The 25,039-nt window shown below is 46.7% G+C and overlaps 2 protein-coding genes across 4 annotated transcripts; one reads left to right on the top strand and one right to left on the bottom strand.

Moving 5' to 3' along the window:
• Nucleotides 1-4,918: 4,918 nt before the first annotated feature.
• LOC140419124 (uncharacterized) lies at nucleotides 4,919-6,768 on the top strand. Its single transcript, XM_072502888.1, has one exon. It carries the CDS (start codon nucleotides 5,044-5,046, stop codon nucleotides 6,049-6,051), a length of 1,008 nt encoding a protein of 335 aa, XP_072358989.1. The 5' UTR covers nucleotides 4,919-5,043; the 3' UTR covers nucleotides 6,052-6,768.
• A 1,967-nt stretch (nucleotides 6,769-8,735) lies between these two features.
• LOC140419116 (uncharacterized) lies at nucleotides 8,736-24,888 on the bottom strand. Of its 3 annotated transcripts, XM_072502875.1 has the most exons (3): nucleotides 24,802-24,888; nucleotides 24,203-24,260; nucleotides 8,736-17,925 (listed from the first exon to the last, which is right to left on the bottom strand). In XM_072502875.1, the coding sequence occupies exon 3, from the start codon at nucleotides 17,580-17,582 to the stop codon at nucleotides 16,095-16,097; it is 1,488 nt and encodes a 495-aa protein (XP_072358976.1). In that variant the 5' UTR covers nucleotides 17,583-17,925; nucleotides 24,203-24,260; nucleotides 24,802-24,888; the 3' UTR covers nucleotides 8,736-16,094. The 3 variants fall into 3 exon arrangements, with proteins under 3 accessions (XP_072358976.1, XP_072358978.1, XP_072358977.1); XM_072502877.1 differs by lacking the exon at nucleotides 24,203-24,260 and having other exon boundaries at nucleotides 24,802-24,885; XM_072502876.1 differs by lacking the exons at nucleotides 24,203-24,260; nucleotides 24,802-24,888 and adding an exon at nucleotides 21,871-22,472.
• Between the last annotated feature and the right edge of the window lie 151 nt (nucleotides 24,889-25,039).

The following is a 25,039-nucleotide window of genomic DNA, read 5'->3' as shown; positions in this document are numbered from 1 at the left end:
ATCAACCACCACCCTCAGTCTTCTTTCAGCTAGCCAATTTCTGATCCACATCTCTAAATCACCCTCAATCCCCAGCCTCCGTATTTTCTGCAATAGCCTACCGTGGGGAACCTTATCAAACGCTTTGCTGAAATCCATATACACCACATCAACTGCTCTACCCTCGTCTACCTGTTCAGTCACCTTCTCAAAGAACTCGAAAAGGTTTGTGAGGCATGACCTACCCTTCACAAAGCCATGCTGACTATCCCTGATCATATTATTCCTATCTAGATGATTATAAATCTTGTCTCTTATAATCCCCTCCAAGACTTTACCCACTACAGACGTGAGGCTCACCGGTCTATAGTTGCCGGGGTTGTCTCTGCTCCCCTTTTTGAACAAAAAACACACTTTTGAACAAAAAACACACTTTAAACCACCTTCCTGCTTGCCGGTACACTCCTGCAACTTTGAAACCCTACTCATGACCTCACTACTCTCAACCTCCTGTATACTGGAGCTATAATTCAGGTTCCCAAGCTCCTGCTGAACTAGTTTAAACCCTCCCGAAGAGCATTAGCAAATTTCCCCCCCAGAATATTGGTACCCCTCTGGTCCAGGTGCAGACCATCGTGTTTGTAGTGGTCCCACTGACCCCAGAATGAGCCCTAATTATCTAGAAATCTGAAACCCTCCCTCCTGAACCATCCCTGTAGCCACGTGTTCAACTCCTCTCTCTCCCTATTCCTCGTCTCGCTATCACATGGCACGGGTACCAATCCAGAGATAATAACTCTGTTTGTCCTAGATCTAAGTTTCCACCCTAGCTCCCTGAATTCCTGCCTTACATCCCCATCCCTTTTACTACCTATGTTGTTGGTACCTATGTGGACCACGACTTGGGGCTGCTCCCCCTCCCACTTAAGGATCCCGAAAACACGATCCGAGACATCACGCACCCTGGCACCTGGGAGGCAACACACCAACCGTGAGTCTCTCTCGTTCCCACAGAATCTCCTATCTATCCCCCTAACTATGGAGTCTCCAATGACTAATGCTCTACTCCTCTCCCCCCTTCCCTTCTGAGCAACAGGGACAGACTCTGTGCCAGAGACCTGTACCCCATGGCTTAACCCTGGTAAGTTTCCCCCCCCCCCCAACAGTATCCAAAGCGGTATACTTGTTACTAAGGGGAACGGGCCACAGGGGATCCCTGTACTGACTGCTTCCTCCCAGCCCCTCTCACCGTCACCCATCTATCTTTATTCTTCGGAGTAACTACATCCCTGAAGCTCCTATCTATGACCAACTCTGCCTCCCGAATGATCCGAAGTTCATCCAACTCCAGCTCCAGTTCCCTAACGTGGTTTCTGAGGAGCTGGAGATGGGTGCACTTCCCACAGATGAAGTCAGCAGGGACACTGACGGCATCCCTCACCTCAAACATTCTGCAGGAGGAACATTGCACTACCTTCCCTGTCATCCCTCTAGATAAAAAAAGGAAAGAAAGAGCTTACCTGTTATTCACTCCCCTTCTCAGCAAGCACTCACTCAGCAACCTCTGCGCCCCGCACGATAACACATGAGGGAAAATAAATAAAAACTACTTACCAGTCACCAGCCAATTCCTTACCTGCAGGCTGTGACATCACGGTTCAACTTTCCACTTCTACCTGCCCTCGAGCCTTCCTCTTGATCCTTACAGCGGTTGGTTTTTTTGGTTAGAGGAGGGGGTAGGGAGGGAAACACTGAAGAAATGTTTCAGGTTTAAGTGTCACTTGACAAGAGCTCCTCCACAAACCACCTCAAAGTTAGGGTGAGCACACAGACGTATGCAAATTTCCCCTGCAACGGTCAATCAGCAGCTCCGCTCTACTATCCTCTGCTGGATGCTTGTCTTCACTTGAACAGCTAGGGTCTCTTGTTCAGGTACGTCTCCAAGTTAGGGTGAGCGCACGGACGTATGCAAATTCCCCCTGCAACGGCCAATCAGCAGCTCCGCTCTACTGCCCTCTGCTGGATGCCCGTCTTCACTTGAACAGCTAGGGTCTCTTGTTCAGGTACGCCTCCAGGTTAGGGTGAGCACACGGACGTATGCAAATTCCCCCTGCAACGGCCAATCAGCAGCTCCGCTCTACTGCCCTCTGCTGGATGCTTGTCTTCACTTGAACAGCTAGGGTCTCTTGTTCATGTACGCCTCCAAGTTAGGGTGAGCACACGGACGTATGCAAATTTCCCCAGCAACGGCCAATCAGCAGGTCCGCTCTACTACCCTCTGCTGGATCCTACTGCCCTCTGCTGGATCTCGGAGGGCATTTAAAGAGTCAACCACATTGCTGTGGTTTGGAATCGTGTTGGCCAGACCAGGTAAGGATGGCAGATTTTCTTTTCTGTTCATTCACGGGATGTGGGTGTCGCTGGCTGGGCCAGCATCACTAATTGCCCTTGAACTGAGTGCATCGCAGAGAGCATTTTAAGAGTCAGCCAGCTGACTGTGGATCTGGAGTCACATGTAGGCCAGACAGAGATTTCCTTCACTGAAGGACATGAGTGAACCAACAAGCGACAATGGTTTCATGGTCATCAGTAAACTTTCAATCAATTCAAATGTTACCGTCTGTCTTGGTGAGCCTGCTCCTTACACACAAACTGGGAGTCGGCCCCTCGAGCCTGCTCCTTACACACAAACTGGGAGTCGGCCCCTCGAGCCTGCTCCTTACACACAAACTAGGAGTCGGCCCCTCGAGCCTGCACCTTACACACAAACTGGGAGTCGGCCCCTCGAGCCTGCTCCTTACACACAAACTGGGAGTCGGCTCCTCGAGCCTGCACCTTACACACAAACTGGGAGTCGGCCCCTCGAGCCTGCTCCTTACACACAAACTGGGAGTCGGCTCCTCGAGCCTGCTCCTTACACACAAACTAGGAGTCGGCCCCTCGAGCCTGCACCTTACACACAAACTGGGAGTCGGCCCCTCGAGCCTGCTCCTTACACAAACTGGGAGTCGGCCCCTCAGGTCTGCTCCAGTATTCAATAAGTTTGCGGCTGATCTAATTTTAAAAAAAGAATTTCGAATACCTAATTCTTTTATTTTCTAATATTGTTCCCTTAAATTTAAAGTACCCAATTCTTTTCTTCTTCCCAATTAAAAGGCAATTTATTGTGGCTAATTTACCTACCCGGCACATCTTTGGGTTGTGAGGGTGAGACCCACGCAGACATGGGGAGAATGTGCAAACTCTACCTGGACAGTGACTCGGGGCTGTGATCGGACCCATGAGGCAGCAGTGCTAACCACTGCGCCACCGTGCTGCCCCATTGGCTGATCTAATTTTAACCTCAATTCCACATTCTGGCCAACACCGATAACCTTTCACCTCCTTGCTTATCAAGAATCTATCCAGCTCTGCCTTAAAAATATCCAAGGACACTGCTTCCACTGCCTTTTAAAGATGTGTTCCAAAGTCATAGAATCTCTACAGTGCAGATTGACCCCATTCAGCCCATCGAGTCCGCATCAACCCTCCGAAAGAGCTACCCACCCCACCCTCATAATCCCACCCAACGTGCACATTGTTGGAGACTCAGGGCCATTTAAGCATGGCCAATCCAGCAAACCTGCAGACCTTTGAACTGTGGGAGGAAATCGGATCACCCGGTGGAAACCCACACAGATACAGGGAGAACGTGTAAACGCCACACAGTCACCCAGGGTCGGAATTGAACCCGGGACCAGAAGAGAAAATGCAGGAAAATCTCAGCAGGTCTGGCAGCATCAGTGGGGAGAGAAAGGAGCTCACATTTCGATTCCAGATGACTCTTTGTCAAAGCTAAAAGACAGAGAAAGTGGGAGATATTTATACTGTAGGTGAGGGAATGAAAGATGAGTCATAGACTGGGTCCCTGGTGCTGTGAGGCAACAATGCTAACCACTGTGCCACACCCTGTCCTACAACCCTCAAGAGAAAAAATATCCTTATCCCCATCTGAAATGGGTGGCCCTTTATTTTGCAACAGTAACCCCCCTGTTCTAGATTCTCCCACAAGAGGAAACATTTTCACCACATCCACCCTGTCAAGACCCCTCAGCATCTTATATAGTTCAATCCAGGTTTTACCCAAAACTTTACATCTGTGTCCCGACTGCTTGTACGATCAGTGAATAGAAACAGTTTCTTTGCCCACCCGATGGAAATCTGGCCTAAGGTTTTGTCCCTGAATCAAGTCGCCCTCAACCTCCTTTGCTGGAACCATCTGATAAATCTCCTCTGCACCTTCTCCAAGAATTTTCACATTCTTCCTGACGAGTGGTGACCAGAGCTTTATAAAGATTCAGAGAATAGAAGTAGAACCATAGAATTCCCACAGAGCAGGAGGCCATTGGGCCCATCAAGTCTGCACCGATTCTCTGAAAGGGCACCCTGCCTAGGCCCACACCCCTACCCTGACCTTGTAACCCCATAGCCCCACCGAACCTGCACATTCCTGGACACTAAGGGGAAATTTATCAAGGCCAATCCACCTAACTTGCCCTTCTTCAGACTGTGGGAGGAAACCTGAGCACCGGGTGGAAACCCACGCAGACACTGGGAGAAAGTGCAAGCTCCACACACACAGTTGCCAAGGCCGGAATTGAACCCGGGTCCCTGGCACTGTGAGGCAGCAGTGCTAATCACTGTGTCACCGGAAGCCTGGCTTCCCTGTTTCGGAATCAATATTACTGTTTATGAAGCTCAAGATCGAATTTGCTTTGCCATCTATTCTCTTTAATATGTCGTGTAGATATACAAAATCCCTCTTCACCTCTTTCTCTCTCCTCCCAAAGGGGCCAGTTGGGTGTTTATGGTCACTTTTGTTCCCAGTGCCGGCCCCACAAATGGCCAGATTCATTCAGCTCAATTTCACAACCTGCCTTTGTGTTTTTGTGGGTTCTTTCTCACTCTATTTTCTGTTTTGAATCCGTTTCACCGGGTGTTCGAAGGAAAGGCTTCAACGTCCGGAAACACAAACCAAGCATCACATCAGGATCTGACAGAGCCTCAATTTATCATATCCTGAATATGGAAGGAAAAAGCATTGTTCACAGTGGGGAGAAACCGGACACGTCATCAGGCCTCATATGCCACAAATGCAGTCACACGGAGAAGAAACCGTGGAAATGTGCGGACTGTGGGAAAGGATTCACTTACCCATCCCAGCTGGATATTCATCGACGCAGTCACACTGGGGAGAGACCATTCACCTGCTCCAAGTGTGGGAAGAGATTCACTCAGTCATCCAGCCTGTCCACACACCAGCAAATACACACTGGGCAGAGACTATTCACCTGCTCCATGTGTGGGAAGGCATTCAGTGATACATCCAACCTGCTGAGACACCAGCGAGTTCACACTGGGGAGAGGCCGTTCACCTGCTCTCAGTGTGGGAAGGGATTCACTCAGTTGTCCACTCTGTCTGGACACCAGCAAGTTCACACTGGGGAGAGACCATTCACCTGCTCCAAGTGTGGGAAGTCTTTCACTCGGTCATTCCACTTGCTGAAACACGAGCGAGTTCACACTGGGGAGAGACCGTTCACCTGTTCAGAGTGTGGGAAGGGATTCACTCTGTCATCCAACCTGCAGAATCACCAGCGAATTCACACTGGGGAGAGGCCATTTGCCTGCGCTCAGTGTGGGAAGAGATTCACTCGATCATATGACCTGCTGAGACACCAGCGAGTTCACACTGGGGAGAGACCATTCACCTGCTCCGAGTGTGGGAAGGGATTCACTCGGTCATCCCACCTGCTGATTCACCAGCGAATTCACACTGGGGAGAGGCCGTTCACCTGCTCTCAGTGTGGGAAGGGATTCATTCAGTTGTCCACTCTGTCCGGACACCAGCAAGTTCACACTGGGGAGAGACCATTCACCTGCTCCAAGTGTGGGAAGTCTTTCACTCGGTCATCCCACTTGCTGAGACACGAGCGAGTTCACACTGGGGAGAAGCCATTCGCCTGCTCAGAGTGTGGGAAGGGATTCACTCAGTCATCCAACCTGCAGCAGCATCAACGAGGCCACAAGTAACCACAGTGAATGATTTTGTTGTTAATTCCACATTCAGGACTGAACTATGTTCATTTCTGCTGATAACAAACTCCAGCCCATTTACAGGGGCTAATATTCTAGCTAAAAGTCAAATAAATTAGATTGGTGTTAAATACACAGTGTGTTGAAACTTTCCAATATCTCTGACACAAATTAGTTCCTTTTGAAGTACTCTCGCTCTCCCCTGTCTCTTCCATCCTCACCACCAACAAGAAGTGTGAGGAGCTTGTGGAGCTTCTTTGTGACTGAGATTGAGTAAATCCGATCAGCTGCCTCTGCTGCTGAGAGTTTGGCTGATGATCGATAAATGAGAGTTTGGCTGATGATCGATAAATGAGAGTTTGGCTCAAGATGGATTGGAACTTTATGGGAAAAACAAAATGTTAGGTAAAGCTTTGTGTGAAGAAATGTCAAGACAGGCTTCTGGTAGCAAAAATGTATCACTTGTTTTTGAACCAGACAAACTGCAATAACGGCCTTGGGAATGGGTGCACTAGGCTTAAAGATAATTATAATTGAGGGGGCTGAATTATAATTGAGCTGAGAGCACAGATAGGAATGCGAGGGAGCTGCCCTCAGAAATGAACCAAAAATGTATAAATCCTGCTGTTAGATGTATTGACTTTGGCTTGCTATTGTGACTCTCGAGACACAGTGGTTTTTAGCCCCGGCCGAGAAATAAACATGTTAAAGTTACGAGGTGATCGACTGATCATTTCATCCGGACTGGCTGCAAAAGAATCCTCATTTGGTGTCAGAAGTGGGATTTCACAGGAGCCTTCCTGGAACCTGACGGCATAACAGACTGATCGCATTCGGACGCTGAGGAGGGACTTGCGCACCAAACGTGAGTACCCTTGTTACCACTTTGGTTTCCCCCTCTGCTGTCCCGAGTGTGGCCACGCCCTGCTGATCGGTTTCGGTGGAGACTCGGACGAAATCAAAGCAGTCCGGCGAACCCGTTACGAAGAAGGGTTGGTGTTATCAAGTTCCCTGGAAAAGTTGGACCTTCCTAAAGTACCGGGTTGGAGTCCCTAGAAGGTTGGACCTTCTTAAAGGTACCGGGTTGGAGTCCCAGGAAGGTTGGACCTTCTTAAGGTCGGGGTCCCGGGAAGATCGGACCTTCCTAAAGTACCTGGTTGGAAACCCTGGGAGGTAAGAGTCCTCCCTAAACAGTCCAGGGTTTGGAGTCCCTGGGAGGTTAAAGTCCTCCCTAGAATCCCGGGTTTGAGTCCCTGGGAGGTGAGAGTCCTCCCTAAAGTACCAGGGTTGGAATCCCTAGAGGGTTAGACCTTCTTAAACCGGGTTGGTGCTATAGGTTCCCTAGAAGGTTGGACCTTCTTAAAGTACTGGGTTTGAGGCTCTGGAGGATTGGATCTCTTAAAGTCCCTTAAGTACCGGGTTGGAGTCCCTGGGAGGTTAAAATCCTTCCTAAAGAACTGGGTTGGAAACCTTGGGGGGTTAGAGTCCTTCCCCTAAATAGTCCGAGTTGGAGTACCAGGGCTCCTTAAATCTCTGGGTAGGTAAATGAGTGATGATGATCCTTAGGGTTGCCTAATACCTTCACGATAAAAGGTGATTTTCGATAAATAAGTATATCAACCGGTGTCTAGACTTGTTCGACACTTCGGGTTGATCAGATTGAATATTACGGAGAACGGATAACTCTGTCCAAATTATATAATTAAGGGTGCGGATAACACCTAAAGGAAACATAATAAACAGGGCTTGACCGTTGCGTGCCCTGTCGGAACATTCAAACAATTTCTTAAATCTGTTAGTTCTGTCTTTAATTCTCTGAGTCTGTCTGTCTGTTAGTTCTGTCTTTGATTCCCTGTCAGTCTGTTTAAATCAGTCTTCTCTTTCTCTTTTCATGTTTCATTTCCAGACTTTGACCTTCTAAAAATCACTTTCAAACTGTTTGATTTAGCCTTTTGATTGGGCAATGGGGCAGGATAACCCCGTTTAAATTCTTGATTGAATAGGCGATTTAGGATCGCTACCAAAATTAAATAGGAAACCACAAGGATCATCCGAGGATAGGAGACAATGGGTAATACTTTAGATAGCACAGCTGATAGTGGAAGCGAGCTTCAAACCCTTTGTGAACAGTATCCGGAACATTTTCAGCAGCTGCGGCAGTTCTCGGGAGAATTGCATAAAAATTTGGGAAAGGGGAAATGGCCCCTGGGAGGATCAAAACATTTGCCTACGGTTATAGAGGGACAGCAGATTATTTGGCAACATAACCGTAGCTCCACAGCTAAGAAATTGATTGAGTTATGGCGGGAGTACTGTCAAAAAATTAATTAAAAGATGCATCTTTATTGGCTAATTGGCAGGCTAACGCTTTAAAATTGGGTATTGAATTAACAAAAGGGGGAATTGTTAAGACTGCGGGTGGAGGGGGGGGGGGGGGGGGGGGGCTTGAAAAAGGAATATGCCCACCATAGAAAAAGACCTAAGTCTGTAAAACCCCCATTTCTAAATCAGGACCGTACGGTCAAATGGCCGGCCTTGCCTTGACCGAGGGCGACGATGAGGATGACCCTGAAAATTGCCACTATAGGGGGTGACCGACCGTTACACCGCCACTACGACCGCCTCCACCTTACATTCCCAGGGTTCTGATTGTAGTTTAAACTGTTCTAAAACAAATGATGTTTCAGACAAAAAAAACTCTTTATTCCTCTGGTGTGACCATGTTAGAAATTACATTAAAGATGTGTACATTCAAGCCCTTTATCCACCGCTCCCCCGCCACTATCACCACCTCCACCGTCACAAGGAGGTCCGGCGACTCGCACTCGTTCTAAAACCCATGCTAATCAATTCCCACAGATGAATCAAGAGTTAGTCCTGGAAAAAGAGGGGGCACTGGAGGTGGATTTCCCTGATTACCCAGACGATTATCAGCCGCAGTGTCAGTTTCCCGTCCGGCAAGTTCCCAATATAGCACACAACCCTGCCAACCCCCGGGGCCCAACAACCAGGCATTTCAAAATAATTATTATAATTAATAAATTAATCACATTTGATACTACTGATTCAGTATTAATAAATTATATAATATAAAACAGTCAAACAGTTGATTGATCAGTAACATTTCAATAATAGTATTTCAGCTCAAATTCATCCATTGGGGGTACAGTTGGAAGATAAGTTGGGGTGGATCAAGTTTTTGATTTCTTTTTGGATATGTAATGCCAAATCTTTAACTTCTTTAGAGTTATTGGGAATGAAAGTACAACATTCTGCACTTTGACATCTTCTGGATGATACACAAAAGCTTGTTAAAAGGGTTAACTTTCTTGCAGAGGCAAAAAGAGGCGTATAGCTTGGAATGATGCCATTCGCATCTCCAAACTCCAAAAAATAAAAATTTGTCGCTCAAATGGACTGGGAGTAAAAGTTGGATTGCTGCCAAATTCCCATTATCAGGTGTCCTTGAACGATCTGTTCCTTTTAATCTGAGTTGTTTTGGTTTTTGTAAAACCAGCTTCCATTGTTTGAAGTTTTAATTTCCAGGCTAATTCTAAACATTTATTTTAAAATATCAAACACAATAACTTATTAAACATATAGGTTTTCTGTAGATGAATTTGTCGATTCTATTAAAGAAGGCACTACTAGCAAGAGATGTTGGTTTCTTAAAATTAATAAAGCAATATTCAGAATAATGACAGTTCTCTTAAGTTGACAGTTCTTGACTATCCCTGTAGAATTCACTAGAGGCACTTATACAGAATCTTATTCGGCAACAAGCTGACTCACCAATACCAAATGCTGATCTGAACCTATTCACCGATGGTAGTTCATCCATCGGTGAAAGGGATAGATTATCAGGGTATGCAATTGTTAACCAACAAGGAGAAACGCTTGAAGCAGCAGCATTCGAAATTCCCTTTTCCGCCCAACAGGCTGAACTTTTTGCACTTATTCGAGCTTGTGTATTAGGGAAAGATAAAATTGTAAATATCTACACTGATTCCCGATATGCCTTTGGGGTCACACACGATTTTGGCCAATTATGGAAAAACAGGGGATTTCTGACGTCAGCAGGTACTCAGATATCTCATAAACAATTAATTACACAATTATTACAATCTCTAATGCTTCCAAAACAGATTGCGGTTATAAAACGTGCAGCACATACAAATGGAAAAACTTTAGTGGATGTGGGCAATAGGCAGGCGGACCATCAGGCCAAAGAGGCTTCTCGCTTAAAAGACATGGTGGTCCCCAAAATGATGAGCCAGACTAAAAACCTAGATAGTCAGTCTCCCTCTGAAAAGCCAATGCCGACCATCACTGACGTCATTTAATTACAGGAGGACGCTCCTGGCTGCGTAAAAAGACGATGAGAAGAATTGGGATGTTGTTATGATTCTGCAAACAAATTGTGGGTCACCCCGGCAGGGCAGACTTGTATGCCCGATGCATTGGCAGCCTGGGTTACCGAATGTGTTCACTTTGCAACTCATTGTGGTGCGCGAGCTATGGGTGATGTATTGCTTAAAACATGGTGGCATCCACGACTGCAAGATATAGCACAAAACATTAGCAGTCGTTGCCTAGTATGTCAGCAGTATAATCCTGGTAAAGCAATACCCTGTGAAAGGGTACCGGAAGGTGCCTTTGAGACACTCCAGATGGATTACATTGAGTTGGAAAGATGCCAATGTTATAAACATGTATTAGTTATTGTTGCTGTATTTAGCAAATGGATAGAAGCTTACCCCACTGTAGATAACAAAGCTTCCACGGTCGTAAAAGATGCGAGAAATTGTTCCTAGATTTGGGATTCCATATCGATTAAGCTCTGATAATGGACCTCATTTTGTGGGACAGATTAACAAAGAATTCTGTGCTCAGCTGGGCATAAAACAACAGTTGCACTGTGCATATAGGCCACAAGCAGCAGGAATGGTGGAGCGCGCCAACCAGACATTGAAAACCAAACTAGCCAAATTACAGGCTGAGACAGGCGCTACCTGGCTCAAACTATTACCCATTGCCCTTTTTCAAATTTGCGCTACACCCGCAGGAAAAACCCGATTAAGCCCTGCCGAGATATTGTACAGAAGGCCTTTTCACACTCCATGGGATCAGGACAAACCAAAAGATGTCAACTTTCACCACATGACCACGGAAATGGCCAATTACGTTATAGCTCTAACAAAGGTTTTAAAAGGCCTCCACTCGCGGGTCCGAGCAGCCCATGGGGAGATTCCCCCCCTTATCCAGTACTGTCACCATTAACCCAGGCGAGTACGTTATGATCCGGAACTGGGTTTGGAAAGGATTAGAACCCCGATGGGAAGGACCACACCAGGTCCTACTCACTACTTCCACTGCTGTAAAAGTAAAAGGCAGAAATGCCTGGATCCACACCCACCATTGTAAGGTTGTGAAAATGCAATAGAGAATAACCCTCTGTTCCGAGCCCTAGGTAATAACTTCAGCATCATTCACGGGATGAAGGACAGACTTATTATCGTAACTTTTGGAAACTGGAGGAGAGGCCAAGCGAAGAACCTGTGGCCCCAAGGGAAGACGGACTCATCACCCGTCGAGGAGACACCTTACAGTGTACCAGTCAAGGCCCAGGAGAAGGAGCTTGGAACGCGACCCCTGCGGACGGATGTTCGGCCTACGTACAACGATGCAATCGGACCATACTCATCAGTGGAGTGACTAAGGGCAACCTACCCTGTCATCAGGTCAACTGTAAATGGGACTATAGATGCAGAAACAAACAAAAAAAAGACTGTACCCTTGGGATGCGTTGACCAAGGGAGGGTAAGGCTGCGGGAAAAAGGGGAATTACAGGTAAACACGTATATGTCATATGTGTACGCAAAGGATATGAATGTTTCTGGTTGCTGGGTATGTACACATATCCCGACCCATGCTAAGGGAGGGTTCCCCCTCAGACCCGTTCCCCTTAACCTGTCAGAAACAGTAGAATGGTATATTTACCAGGATGGTACTCGTCAATCCCCCAGGACTATAAGAATTGCATCTATGGTAAAACACCCAGACGGCGGGGCAGCTTCTAGTTTATCCTTTCTCCCCATATCCCATGACCTTGGAAAGAGGGGGGCTATCCAATGAACACCTTTGAGATGTGGTACCAACCAAGTTATAACAAATCCCACCAGCATCCGTTTCTTACCCTCATTAATACCACCAACATGGGAAGACCACTCGGAATAATATGTTTGGTAAGGAATGTGGTAAAAGGGATATTTGTAGGTGCTAGTCAATGCGAGCAGATTTGTGGTGGCCAACATATCCGAGGTCTATCCCGTATATACGTCTCCTCAGTTTTATGGGTGTACACTGGTCGTCCCATACGCAAATGGCACAGGTACCTTCAAGTACTCCCTGATGGCCCAAGGATTTGATGTGGACAAACTCACTTCATACAATGGGACGTATTTTATTTGTGGCCACAAGGCATATCCCTGGCTGCCAGAGAATTGGACGGGATCCTGTTATCTGGGGTATGTAGTCCCCTTTATACACCACCTCACCAATTTAGGCGACCATTACCAAATGATGAAGCGACAAAAGAGAGAAATAACCAAAACGCAACGATACTTTGGGATCCTGCTTCCTCATGTCGGGGTAGCTCTTGCAATAAAGGAAATAAGGAAGATAGCAAAAATCCTGGAAGAGGTAGCAAATGACACCACTGAAGCATTGACTGAGATAAATAATGAAATGGTGGCAATAAGAACCGTAGCCCGACAAAACCGAATGGCCCTCGATTACCTCCTTGCAAACAAAGGTGGGACTTGTGCCGTGATCGGTTCGGAATGTTGCACCTATATCCCCGATAGTTCGGAGAACATCACCCACCTCGTGGATCATATCCGCACAGAGGTTAAGAAACTGCATGAAATATCAAGAGATGGGTGGTTAGATTGGTTGTTTGCCGGATCATGGGGGTCTTACCTAGTGCATGGATTGATAATCCTGGTAGTTGTAATACTTGTAATAATTATGCTTAGCTTCCTAATGAAATGCTTGTGTAAAAGTGTCAGTGCAGCAATAATTTCTCAACAGTTAATGCAGCAACATGAAGTGCGCCTTGAAGAGTTAATGGATGTGAAAGAAAGTGCAGAGGAACGTAAGAAAATGATAGAAGTACAGATAGAATGGGAGAGACTGAGACGATTGGCTATGGATTAGAAGTTATCATGAAATGATAAAAGGGGGGGGAATGAGAATATGGCTCAAGCAGGCTCAAGCTATAGAATGACGTAGTCTGGCGCTAGAATCAAACTTTACGGGAAAAACAAAATGTTAGGTAAAGCTTTGTGTGAAGGAATGCCAAGACAGGCTGAGGTCACTTGTTTTTGTACCAGACAAATTGCAGTAACGGCCTTGAGAATGGTTGCGCTAGGCTGGAAGATAATAATAATTTTTTTTTAAAAATAATTTTTATTAAAGGTTTTCATAAAATATCAATAACAAAATGAGAAAGAGAAAAGAACCCAACAGGGTTAAGTACAAAACACAATCTAATGGAAGATGATTATAATTAAACTAAAAGCACAGATGAAAGGCAAGGGGGGCTGCCTTCACCAAGATGGAATGCGAGGGAGCTGCCCTCAGAGATGAACCAAAAATGTATAAGAACTGCTGTTAGATGTATTGACTTTGGCTTGCTATTGTAACTCTCAAGAGATACAGTGGTCTTAGCCCCGGCCGAGAAATAAACCATATGTTAAAGTAACGAGGTGTTCGACTGATCATTTCATCCGGACTGGCTACAAAAGAATCCTCACGGGCGGCATGGTGACACAGCGGTTAGCACTTTTCCTCAGGTCGCCGAGGACCCGGGTTCGATCCCAGTCTCGGGTCACTGTCCATGTGGAGTTTGCACATTCTCTGCGTGGGTCTCACCTCCACAACCCAAAGATGTGCAGGGTAGGTGGATTGGCCACGCAGAATTGCCCATTAATTGGGAAAAAATTGGGCACTTTAAATTTAAAGTGGCACAGTGGTTAGCACTGTTGATTTACAGCGCCAGGGGCCCGGGTTCGATTCCCGGCTTGGGACACTGTGTGGAGTCTGCACGTTCTCCCCGTGTCTGCGTGGGTTTCCTCTGGGTGCTCTGGTTTCCTGAAAGACATGCTGTTAGGCGAATTGGACATTCTGAATTCTCCCTCAGTGCACCCGAACAGACGCCGGGGTGTACCCATAAGACATAGGAGCAGAATTAGGCCACTCGGCCCATCAAATCTGCTCCGCCATTCAATCATGGCTGATATTTTTCTCATCCCCATTCTCCTGCCGTTTTCCCATAACCCCTGATCCCCTTATTAATCAAGAACCTATCTATCTCGGTCTTAAAAACTCAGTTAATTGGCCTCCACAGCCTTCTGCAGCAAAGAGTTTCACAGATTCACCATCCTGTGGTTCAGGAAATTCCTCCTCACCTCTGTTTTAAAGGATTGTCCCTTTAGTCTGAGATAGTGTCCTCTGCTTCTAGTTTTTCCTACAAGTGGAAACATCCTCTACACATCCACTCTATCCAGGCCTTGCAGTATCCTAGAAGTTTCAAGAAGATCCCCTCTCATCCTTCTAAACTCCAATGAGTACAGACACAGAGTCCTCAACCGTTCCTCAAACGACAAGCACTTAATTCCAGAGATTATTCTTGTGAACCGCCTCTGGACCCTTTCCAAGGACAGCAGTCCTTAGATACGGGGCCCAAAACTGCTCACAATACTCCAAATGGGGTCTGACCAGAGCCATAAACAGCCTCAGAAGGACATCCCTGGTGTTGTATTCTAGCCCTCTCGACATGAATGCTAACATTGCATTTGCCTTCCTGACTGCCGACTGAACCTGCACGTTAACCTTAAGAGAATGGTGGATAAGGACTCCCAAGTCCCTTTGTGCTTCTAATTTCCTAAGCATTTCCCCATTTAGAAAATAGTCTATGCCTCCATTCCTCCTTCCAAAGTGCATAACCTTACACTTTTCCACATTGTATTCCATCTAATGGAACATTTAACATTTCTTGTTCGCCACGGTTGTATCACTTTTCCTTTTGGAATTTTGTTCCTTAATAGAACCTATATTTGTTGTATAAATGTGAAATAAAAGTCACAAAATACCCAGAGGACTACAGGCTGCTTTCCCCTTTGAGAGAGAAAGCAAGAGCGAGAGCGAGCTGACTGGTGGTGATTTAATCTGAGGGTCACCACACCTCAGGTGAGGGGTAATGCTGATAAGGCCGGGCCTTCATGGCTAACCTCAACCGGTGTGGGAGTCGAACCGTGCGGTTCGCCTCGCTCTGCATCACGAACCAGCCGTCCAGCCAACTGAGCTAACTGACCCCCTGGTAAATATGTAATAATTCCTAAAATATTAGCTGTTCCCTGTCTCCCACCAGTTTCCCAGTCCACCTCAGACAACTTGCCCCTCAAACCCAGATAGTTTTCTTGTGTAACACCCAGATAAGTGAGTAACACCAAGATATTTTGTTTTTTAAATTTAGAATACCCAATTCTTTTTTTCCAATTGAGAGGCAACTTACCGTGGCCAATTTATCTACCCTGGATTTTGGGGGCGAGACCCACTCAGACATGGGGAGAATATACAAACTCCAACAGGCAGTGACCCAGAGCCAGGATCGAACCCGGGTCCTTGGCACCATGATCCAGGTAAATTAAACCAAAAAAAAAGGTAACCCATCTCCATGGCACCATGGCATGCTTTGGGAGGTTCCAAACAGAAATAGGAACTAAATATCTTCAAACTTCCAAACACCCTTTCACTCTGTGATCCTTGTGCAATGTGAAGCCAGGTATTAGTAACAAGGCTCAAAGAGCATCAGCCCACTGGAGGCAAAGTGGTGAGACCGGCCAGTCCAGCAGAAAGAAACCCTCCGACCATCCCCCTGACCACCTGTCAGAATGAACAAAATGCAGTCCTGGATGCAGAGCAGAAACAATAACAACAGAATCCAACCCCTGTCATCAATTGTGAAATTGTTGTTGTCACAGCAGATGCGATGAAACATGCAATCCCGTCTCACATCGAGAGGTGGACGGCGTCTCCCCAGTGCGAACTCGCTGGTGTCTCCGCAGGTTTGATACTTGACTAAATCCTTTCCCACACCGAGAGCAGATGAATGGTCTCTCCCCAGTGTGAACTCGCTGGTGACTCCGCAGGCCGGTAACTTGAGTGAATCCCTTCCCACACTGAGAGCAGGTGAATGGCTTCTCCCCAGTGTGAACTCGCTGCTGTTTCCGCAGGCGGGATAACTGACTGAATCTCTCCCCACAAAGAGAGCAGATGAACGACGTCTCCCCAGTGTGAACTCGCTGGTGTTTCCGTAGTATAGATGCTTCAGTAAATCCTTTCCCACACTGAGAGTAGGTGAACGGCCTCTCTCCGGTGTGAAATCGCTGGTGTGTCTGCAGCTGGGATCCTTGAGCAAATCCTTTCCCACACTGAGAGCAGGTGAATGGCCTCTCCCCAGTGTGAACTCGCTGGTGTCTCCGCAGGTTGGATCCTTGAGAAAATCCTTTCCCACATTGAGAGCAGGTGAATGGCCTCTCCCCAGTGTGAACTCGCTGGTGTGTCTGCAGCTGGGATCCTTCAGCAAATCCTTTCCCACATTGAGAGCAGGTGAATGGCCTCTCCCCAGTGTGAACTCGCTGGTGTCTCCGCAGGTTGGATCCTTGAGCAAATCCTTTCCCACACTGAGAGGTGGACGGCGTCTCCTCAGTGTGAACTCGCTGGTGTTTCCGCAGGTTTGATACTTGACTAAATCCTTTCCCACACCGAGAGCAGATGAACGACGTCTCCCCAGTGTGAACTCGCTGGTGTTTCCGTAGTATAGATGCTTCAGTAAATCCTTTCCCACACTGAGAGTAGGTGAACGGCCTCTCTCCGGTGTGAAATCGCTGGTGTGTCTGCAGCTGGGATCCTTGAGCAAATCCTTTCCCACACTGAGAGCAGGTGAATGGCCTCTCCCCAGTGTGAACTCGCTGGTGTCTCCGCAGGTGGGATCCTTGAGAAAATCCTTTCCCACATTGAGAGCAGGTGAATGGCCTCTCCCCAGTGTGAACTCGCTGGTGTCTCCGCAGGTTTGATACTTGACTAAATCCTTTCCCACACCGAGAGCAGATGAATGGTCTCTCCCCAGTGTGAACTCGCTGGTGTCTCCGCAGGCCGGTTACTTGAGTGAATCCCTTCCCACACTGAGAGCAGGTGAATGGCTTCTCCCCAGTGTGAACTCGCTGATGTTTCCGTAGTGTAGATGCTTCAGTAAATCCTTTCCCACACTGAGAGCAGGTGAACGGCCTCTCTCCGGTGTGAACTCGCTGATGTGTCTGTAGTTTGGATACTCGAGTAAATCCTTTCCCACATTGAGAGCAGGTGAACGGCCTCTCCCCAGTGTGACTGCGTCGATGAGTCTCCAGCTGCGATGGGACTCCGAATCCCTTCCCACAGTCCCCACATTTCCTCCGTTTCTCCATGTTTTGGGTCTCCTTGTGACTCTCCAGGTTGGACAATCAGTTCAGAACAGGGTATGGTCTCTGCCCACTGTGAATGTTGTGATGTTTATTCAGGCTGTGTAACTGGTTAAAGCTCTTTCCACAGTCAGTTGAGTGGAACACTCTCACTCGGGTGTGTGTTGTGTGGATCTTGGTGCTTTTCCAGTCACACTGATGTTTGAAATCTTTAGCTGGCAGTTCGGGCAAACGTTTCTCCTTCTAGATTCAAAGGCCGGTGATATTCAGGTTAAAGGGAATCGAGTGACTGTCAGATCGAGACGTAACATTTGAGATTTCTGTCTGTAATTCCTCCTCGTCTAATATCCTGTAAAAACAATTTACAAAATTCATCACTGTCAGTACAGGACAGAAATTCTGAACACACAATTCTAATTTCTATGTCACATTTTTTCCTCTCTCTTATTCCCTGAAAGCTGTAAATCTCCATCCCACACACTCCCTCCATTCTCACTCTGCTGTATCTAACATTCACCCTCCCTATTCTCTGAAGGTGCTGATTCAGGCTTATTGACAGACCCAAGCTCACAGATTCCTGTCCAGGAGATCACAACAAATATGAGCTGCAGTCGGCCATTCGGCCCATCGAGCCTGAACCATTCAATGGGATCATTGGCTGATCTACCACAGCACCGTTTTCCCACACTATCCCCCATATCCCTCGACATCTTCAATATCGACAGGAGGACACAGAGAACCAAGTGGAGTGGCATAACAACAACAATCTCTCCCTCAATGTCAGCAAAACTAAAGAGCTGGTCATTGACTTCAGGAAGCGAAGTATCATACACATCTCTGTCTGCATCAATTGTGTCGAGGTGGCGATGGTTGACAGCTTCAAATTCCTAGGTGTGCACATCACCAACAATCTGTCCTGGACCACCCATGCCGACTCTACGACCAAGAAAGCACAACAGTGGCTATACTTTCTCAGGAAACTAAGGAAATTCAGCATGTTCACATTGACTCTTACCAACTTTTACAGATGCACCACAGAAAGCATCCCATCTGGCTGCATCACAGCCTGGTATGGCAACTGCTTGGTCCAAGATAGTAAGAAACTTCAGAGAATCGTCAACACAGCCCAGTCCATCACACAAACCTGCCTCCCATCCACTGACTCCGTCTACACCTCCCTCTGCCTTGGGAAAGTGGGCAGCATAATCAAAGAGCCCTCCCATCCGGGTTACTCACTCTTCCAACTTCTCCCATCAGAGAAAAGTCTGAGAACACGCACTAACAGGTTAAACAACAGTTTCTTCCCCGCTGTTACCAGACTCCTGAATGATCCTCTTATGGACTGAACTGGTCTCTTCACACATCTTCTCTACTGAGTAGTAATGCACTCTGTATGCTCACTCCTTGCCTGTGCATTTATGTAGGTCATGTGGGTTTATTTCATGTATGGAACGATCTTTATGGACTGTCCGCAGAACAATACTTTTCACTGTACCTCGGCACACGTGACAATAAACAAAACCAATCAATCAATAATCTCTCGCCGTAACCTAACCCCCGTAGTCCAGGTATCGTGGCTTATCGTTTTAGTAAACGTATATTGCACTCCCTCCAAGGCCACAATATCCTCCCGAAGGTGTGGTGCCCAGAATGGCTCACAGTTCTCCAAGTGGGGTCTTACCAGGGTTTTGTATAACTGCAGCATAACCTCTGTGACTTCATACTCCAATCCTCTGGATATAAATGCTAGCATTCCTTTTTGAAGATTTCTGCACTTCGGGGCATTTTAAGGATCTGTGCACCTTCGCCATCCACTGTACTTAACCTCTTTCCATTTAGAAAGTCCTCTGTTCTATTTTTTTTGGGTTCAAAACGGATAACCTCACACTTGATTACATTGAATTCCATCTGTCACAAACTTGCCCATTCACCTGGTCTGTCAATATCTCCTTGCAATTTTATGCCATCGTCTGAGCTGCCTACAATGCCACCTAACATTGTATCAACAGCAACAGTGAAGAGGCCTTTCGCCCATCAAGTCTGCATGAGTCAGATTACAAGAGGGAGATAGAGAACCTAGTGGAGTGGTGCAGCGACAACTATCTATCCCTCAATGCCAGCAAAACTAAAGAGCAGGTCATTGACTTCAGGAAGCAAAGAACTGTACACACCCCTGTCAGCATCAACGGGGCCGAGTTGGAGATGGTTAGCAGTTTCAAATTCCTAGGGGTACACATCTCCAGAAATCTTTCCTGGTCCACCCACGTCGACGCTGCCACCAAGAAAGCACAACAGCGCCTATATTTCCTCAGGAAACTAAGGAAATTCGGCATGTCCACATTAACTCATATCAACTTTTACAGATCCTATCATCACAGTTTGGTATGACAACTTTTCGGCCCAAGACCGTAAGAAACTTCAGAGAGTCGTGAACACAGCCCAGCCCATCACACAAACCTGCCTCCCATCCATTGACTCCATCTACACCTCCCGCTGCCTGGGGAAAGTGGGCAGCATAATCAAAGACCCCTGCCACCCGGCTTACTCACTCTTCCAACTTCTTCCATCGGGCAGGAGATACAAAAGTCTGAGAACACGCATGAACAGACTCAAAAACAGCTTCTTCCCCGCTGTTACCAGACTCCTAAATGACCCTCTTATGGACTGACCTGATTAACACTACACCCCTGTATGCTTCACCCGATGCCGGTGTTTACGTAGTTACATTGTGTACCTTGTGTTGCCCTATTATGTATTTTCTTTTATTTCCTTTTCTTTTCATGTATTTAATGATCTGTTGAGCTGCTCGCAGAAAAATACTTTTCACTGTACCTCGGTACACGTGACAATAAACAAAATCCAAATCCAATCCAACACTGACACACGAAAAACACCTGACCTACCTACCTAACCCCATTTGCCAGCAGTTGATCCATAGCCTTGAATGTTATGACGTGCCAGTCTTCGTCCAGGTACTTTTTAAAGAATGTGAGGCAACCCGCCTCTACCACCCTCCCAGGCAGTGCATTCCAGATTGTCACCACCCTCTGGGTGAAAAGGTTTTTCCTCAAACCCCCCCTAAACCCCCTGCCCCTCACCATGAACTTGTGTCCCCTTGTGACTGACCCTTCAACTGAGGGTAACAGCTGCTGCCTACCCACCCTGTCCATGGCCCTCATAATCTTGTACACCTCGATCAGCAATCACATCCTTCCTGTAATGTGGCGACCAGAACTGCACACAGTACTCCAGCTAATAATAATGATGATAATCTATATTAGTGTCACAAGTAGGCTTACATTAACACTGCAATGAAGTTACTGTGAAAATCTCCTCGTTGCCACAGTCTGGCCCCTGTTCGGGTACACAGAGGGAGAATTCAGAATGTCCAATTCACCTAACAAGCCGTTCTCCATTTAGAAAATAGTCTGCCTCGATTCTTCCTTCCAAAGTGCATAACCTCACACTTTCCATATTCTATTACATCTGCCACTTCTTTGCTCACTCTCCTAACCTGTCCAAGTCCTTCTACAGCCTCTCCGCTTCCTCAACACTACCTGTTCCTCTACACAGCTTTCTATCATCTGCAAGCTTAGCAACAGTGCCCTCTGTACCTTCTTCCAGATCGTTAATGTATTGAATAGTTGTGGTCCAGCACTGACCCCTGTGGAACACCAATATTCACCAGGCTGCCATCCTGAAATAGACCCCTTTATCCCCACTCTCCGCCTGTCAACTAATTCTCTTAACCATTCAAGTACCTTGCCCCTAACACCATGGGCTCTTATCTTTATTTTGCAGCCTGTTGTACAGCACCTTGTCAAAGGCCTTCTGGAAACCCAAATGGATCATATCCACTGGCTCTCCTTTGTCTAACTTCCTTTTTACCTCCTCAAAGAATTCTAACAGATTTGTCAGGCATGACCTCCCCTTGATGAAGCCGTGCTGACTCCGTCCTATTTCACAATGCACTTCCAAGAACTCCGGAATATCATCCTCAACAATGGACTCTAAATCTTATCAACAATCAAAGTCAGACTAACCGGCCAAAAATGTCTCATCTGCTACCTCTTGCCTTTCTTAAACTGGGGTGTGACATTCATCACTTCCCTGTACCCCGGGAGTCCCTTGACTCCAGTGATCCCTGAAGGATCACCACCAATGGCCCCACAACCACCGCAGTTATGTCCTTCGGAACCCTGGGGTGTAGTCCACCCGGACTGGGTGTTTTATCCACCTTCAGACCTTTCAGCTTCCCCAGCACTTTCTCCTTCGTGATGGCCACTACACTCACCTCTGCCCCCGACTTTCTTTCCTCCACTCCCAGTTTTCTCATCCCTCTCCTCTGTTGGACCGCCCTCCTTGCCCCTGGATTTGGAGCATCTTGTGAAGGCACTGCTGGAAGTACTGCTCCAGTGCTTTTGAGGTGCCTGCTCTAGGTTTTCCAAGTTTCTGAAGCCTTTAGAGGGTAGAAAGAATGAGGGATAGCCAAGAGCTCATGGAAAATAATGGCATGCATGGTTTCACCAGCGCTGCCAATACAATTGATGACCTAAGCAGTCAATGGCCCACCCCACTGAGAGCAAAGTGTGGAGGGGAACTCATCAAGGACAGAGAGTCAGTCAGTGCTCACTGGAGGGAACATTCTGAAGATTCCCTCGACCGAGACTCTGTCTTTGGCTTCAACGTCCTCAAATCCATTCCACAGTATCCTCTCCGGCTCAGTCCCTGTGGTACCCCGATCTGGAGCGGAGTGAAAAAGCCATTCAACAGCTGAAAAACAACACGGCCTCTGGAGCAGAATGAATCGCTGCTGAAATTCTGAAGCATGGCGGGGTTACACTCCTGGCACAGCTACACAATCTCATATTCCTCACCTGGGAAGATGAATGCATGCCAGGGATCTCAGACACTGTGACTATATTCAAGAGAGACAAGTCTGATTGTGGTAATTACACAGGCGACTCCCTGCTGTCTGCCACAGAGATCACTGCCAGGATCCTCCTCAATGATCTCCTCTTCGTGGCCAAAGAGCTCCTTCCAGAGTCACAGTTTGGTGCCTCATGAAGGGAGAAAACCTAAGACATGATCTACACTACTTGACAAACCCAAGGAAAACACAAGGAACAGCACCAATCGCAGTTCTTGGTCTTTTCTGACCTCACAAACACACTTTACACCGTCAAAGTGATGTTTTATTCAGTATGTTCTTCAAATTTGGCTGTCCTCAGAAATTGGCCACCATCCAGTTCTGGTCGCCTCATTTTAGGAAGGATGTGGAAGCTTTGGAAAAGGTGCAAAGGAGATTTACCAGGATGTTGCCTGGAATGGAGAGTAGGTCTTACGAGGAAAGGTTGAGGGTGCTAGGCCTTTTCTCATTAGAACGGAGAAGGATGAGTGGCGACTTGATAGAGGTTTATAAGATGATCAGGGGAATAGATAGAGTACAGTCAGAGACTTTTTCCCCGGGTGGAAAAAACCATTACAAGGGGACATAAATTTAGGTGAATGGTGGAAGATATAGGGGGGATGTCAGAGGTAGGTTCTTTACCCAGAGAGTAGCGGGGGCATGGAATGCACTGCCTGTGGAAGTAGTCGAGTCGGAAACATTAGGGACCTTCAAGTAGCTATTGGATAGGTACATGGATTACGGTAAAATTATATAGTGTAGATTTATTTGTTCTTAAGGGCAACACGGTAGCATTGTGGATAGCATAATTGCTTCACAGCTCCAGGGTCCCAGGTTCGATTCCGGCTTGGGTTACTGTCTGTGTGGAGTCTGCACATCCTCCCCATGTCTGCGTGGGTTTCCTCCGGGTGCTCCGGTTTCCTCCCACAGTCCAAAGATGTGCAGGTTAGGTGGATTGGCCATGATAAATTGCCCTTAGTGTTGGGTGGAGGTGTTGACTATGGGTAGGGTGCTCTTTCCAAGAGCCGATGCAGACTCAATGGGCCGAATGGCCTCCTTTCTGCACTGTAAATTCAATGATAATCTATGATTAATCTAGGACAAAGGTTCGGCACAACATCGTGGGCCGAAGGGCCTGTTCTGTGCCGTATTTTTCTATGTTCTATCCTCCGCCTGCACAATGATGACACACAAGTCATGATTCTCATAAATGGAAACACCCCAGGCACTATCTCAGTGAAGACTGGGATCAGACAAGGCTGTGTCACTGCACCAACCCTCTTCCCCTTCACGGTAACACAGTTGTTAGCACTGTTGCTTCACAGCACCAGGGACCTGGGTTCGATTCCCACTTAGGTCACTGTGCAGAGTCTGCACGTTCTCCCCATGCCTGCGTGGGTCTCCCACAAGTCCCAAAAGACGTGAGGTGAATTGTAAGTTGAACTGGACATTCTGAATTTTCCCCCAATTTACCAAACAGGCGCCGGAGTGTGGCAACTAGGGGATTTTCACAGTAACTTCATTGCAGTGTTAATATAAGCCTACTTGTGACAATAAAGGTTGTTATTGTTATTATGGTGTTCATTAATTCCAACCTTGTTGTGAGAAATTAAATTCTGAATAAAAATCAAGTGATATCAATTTGTGTTAATCATAGTTAATCACTGCAGTGTTAAAGTAAGCCTACTCATGACACAAATAAAAATTATGATCTCACCTCCGACAAATTACCAACGAGTGTAAAGATAATCGACAGGACAGGAAACCGACACCACCTTCAAAACAAAACCAAAATCAGTTCAACCTCAGACATTAAGCTCAGTTTGCAAATGTCTGATCTGTTAAATTCATCCATCTCCCTTAATTCTATAACCATTAATACTCTCATCTCACAAACTTCTATGAATCTTCTATGAATTTTTATAGTTTCTATTGACAGAATCTGAACAGAATTCCAGATTTCACTATATTTTCTGTGAAGTGATTTCTGACTTTGCTCCTGAACAGCCCAGTCTCAGTTAAACAAATAAATATCACTGATTTGGACATTTAAATGGTGACAATTGTTTTACTCTGAACAGGTTATGTAACAGTATTTCAAAAACATAATAATTTGAGTAAAACTCTGCAGAAGCTGAAAATGTGAAGTGAAAACAGAAAGTTGTGGAAATCCTCAGCAGATTTGGCAGCTTCTGTGGAGAGAGAGAAAGAGAGTTAATATTTCCAATGCAATCTGATTCTTCTTCAGAACTGAGTGTTTGCAGCATTGTGGGTTCATTTGCCAAACATACTGAATGTGAACTTTGTGGTTCTTACAGATATCTGGCTGTAAATCTGATTTCAGACCTTCCTCTGAACACTTTCCAACCTCAGCTCCAGCTCATTGTCCTTCACTAAAGACCCGGATAGAGAATCGCCGCCACAAAATGGCGGCGGCCGCCGGGTGACCCGGGTGTTGTCACCGGAGCGGAAACCCGCCCACTGCCTCTTCCCGTACTAAGATGGCCGCCTTAGCGCTCTGCTCCAAGAACAAAAGACTCGACTTCCATTCCCA

Source organism: Scyliorhinus torazame, chromosome 5 (genome assembly GCF_047496885.1).
Source record: "Scyliorhinus torazame isolate Kashiwa2021f chromosome 5, sScyTor2.1, whole genome shotgun sequence".
In the NCBI taxonomy this organism is placed as follows: Eukaryota; Metazoa; Chordata; class Chondrichthyes; order Carcharhiniformes; family Scyliorhinidae; genus Scyliorhinus; species Scyliorhinus torazame.
This window is presented reverse-complemented; position numbering and strand designations above follow the sequence as displayed.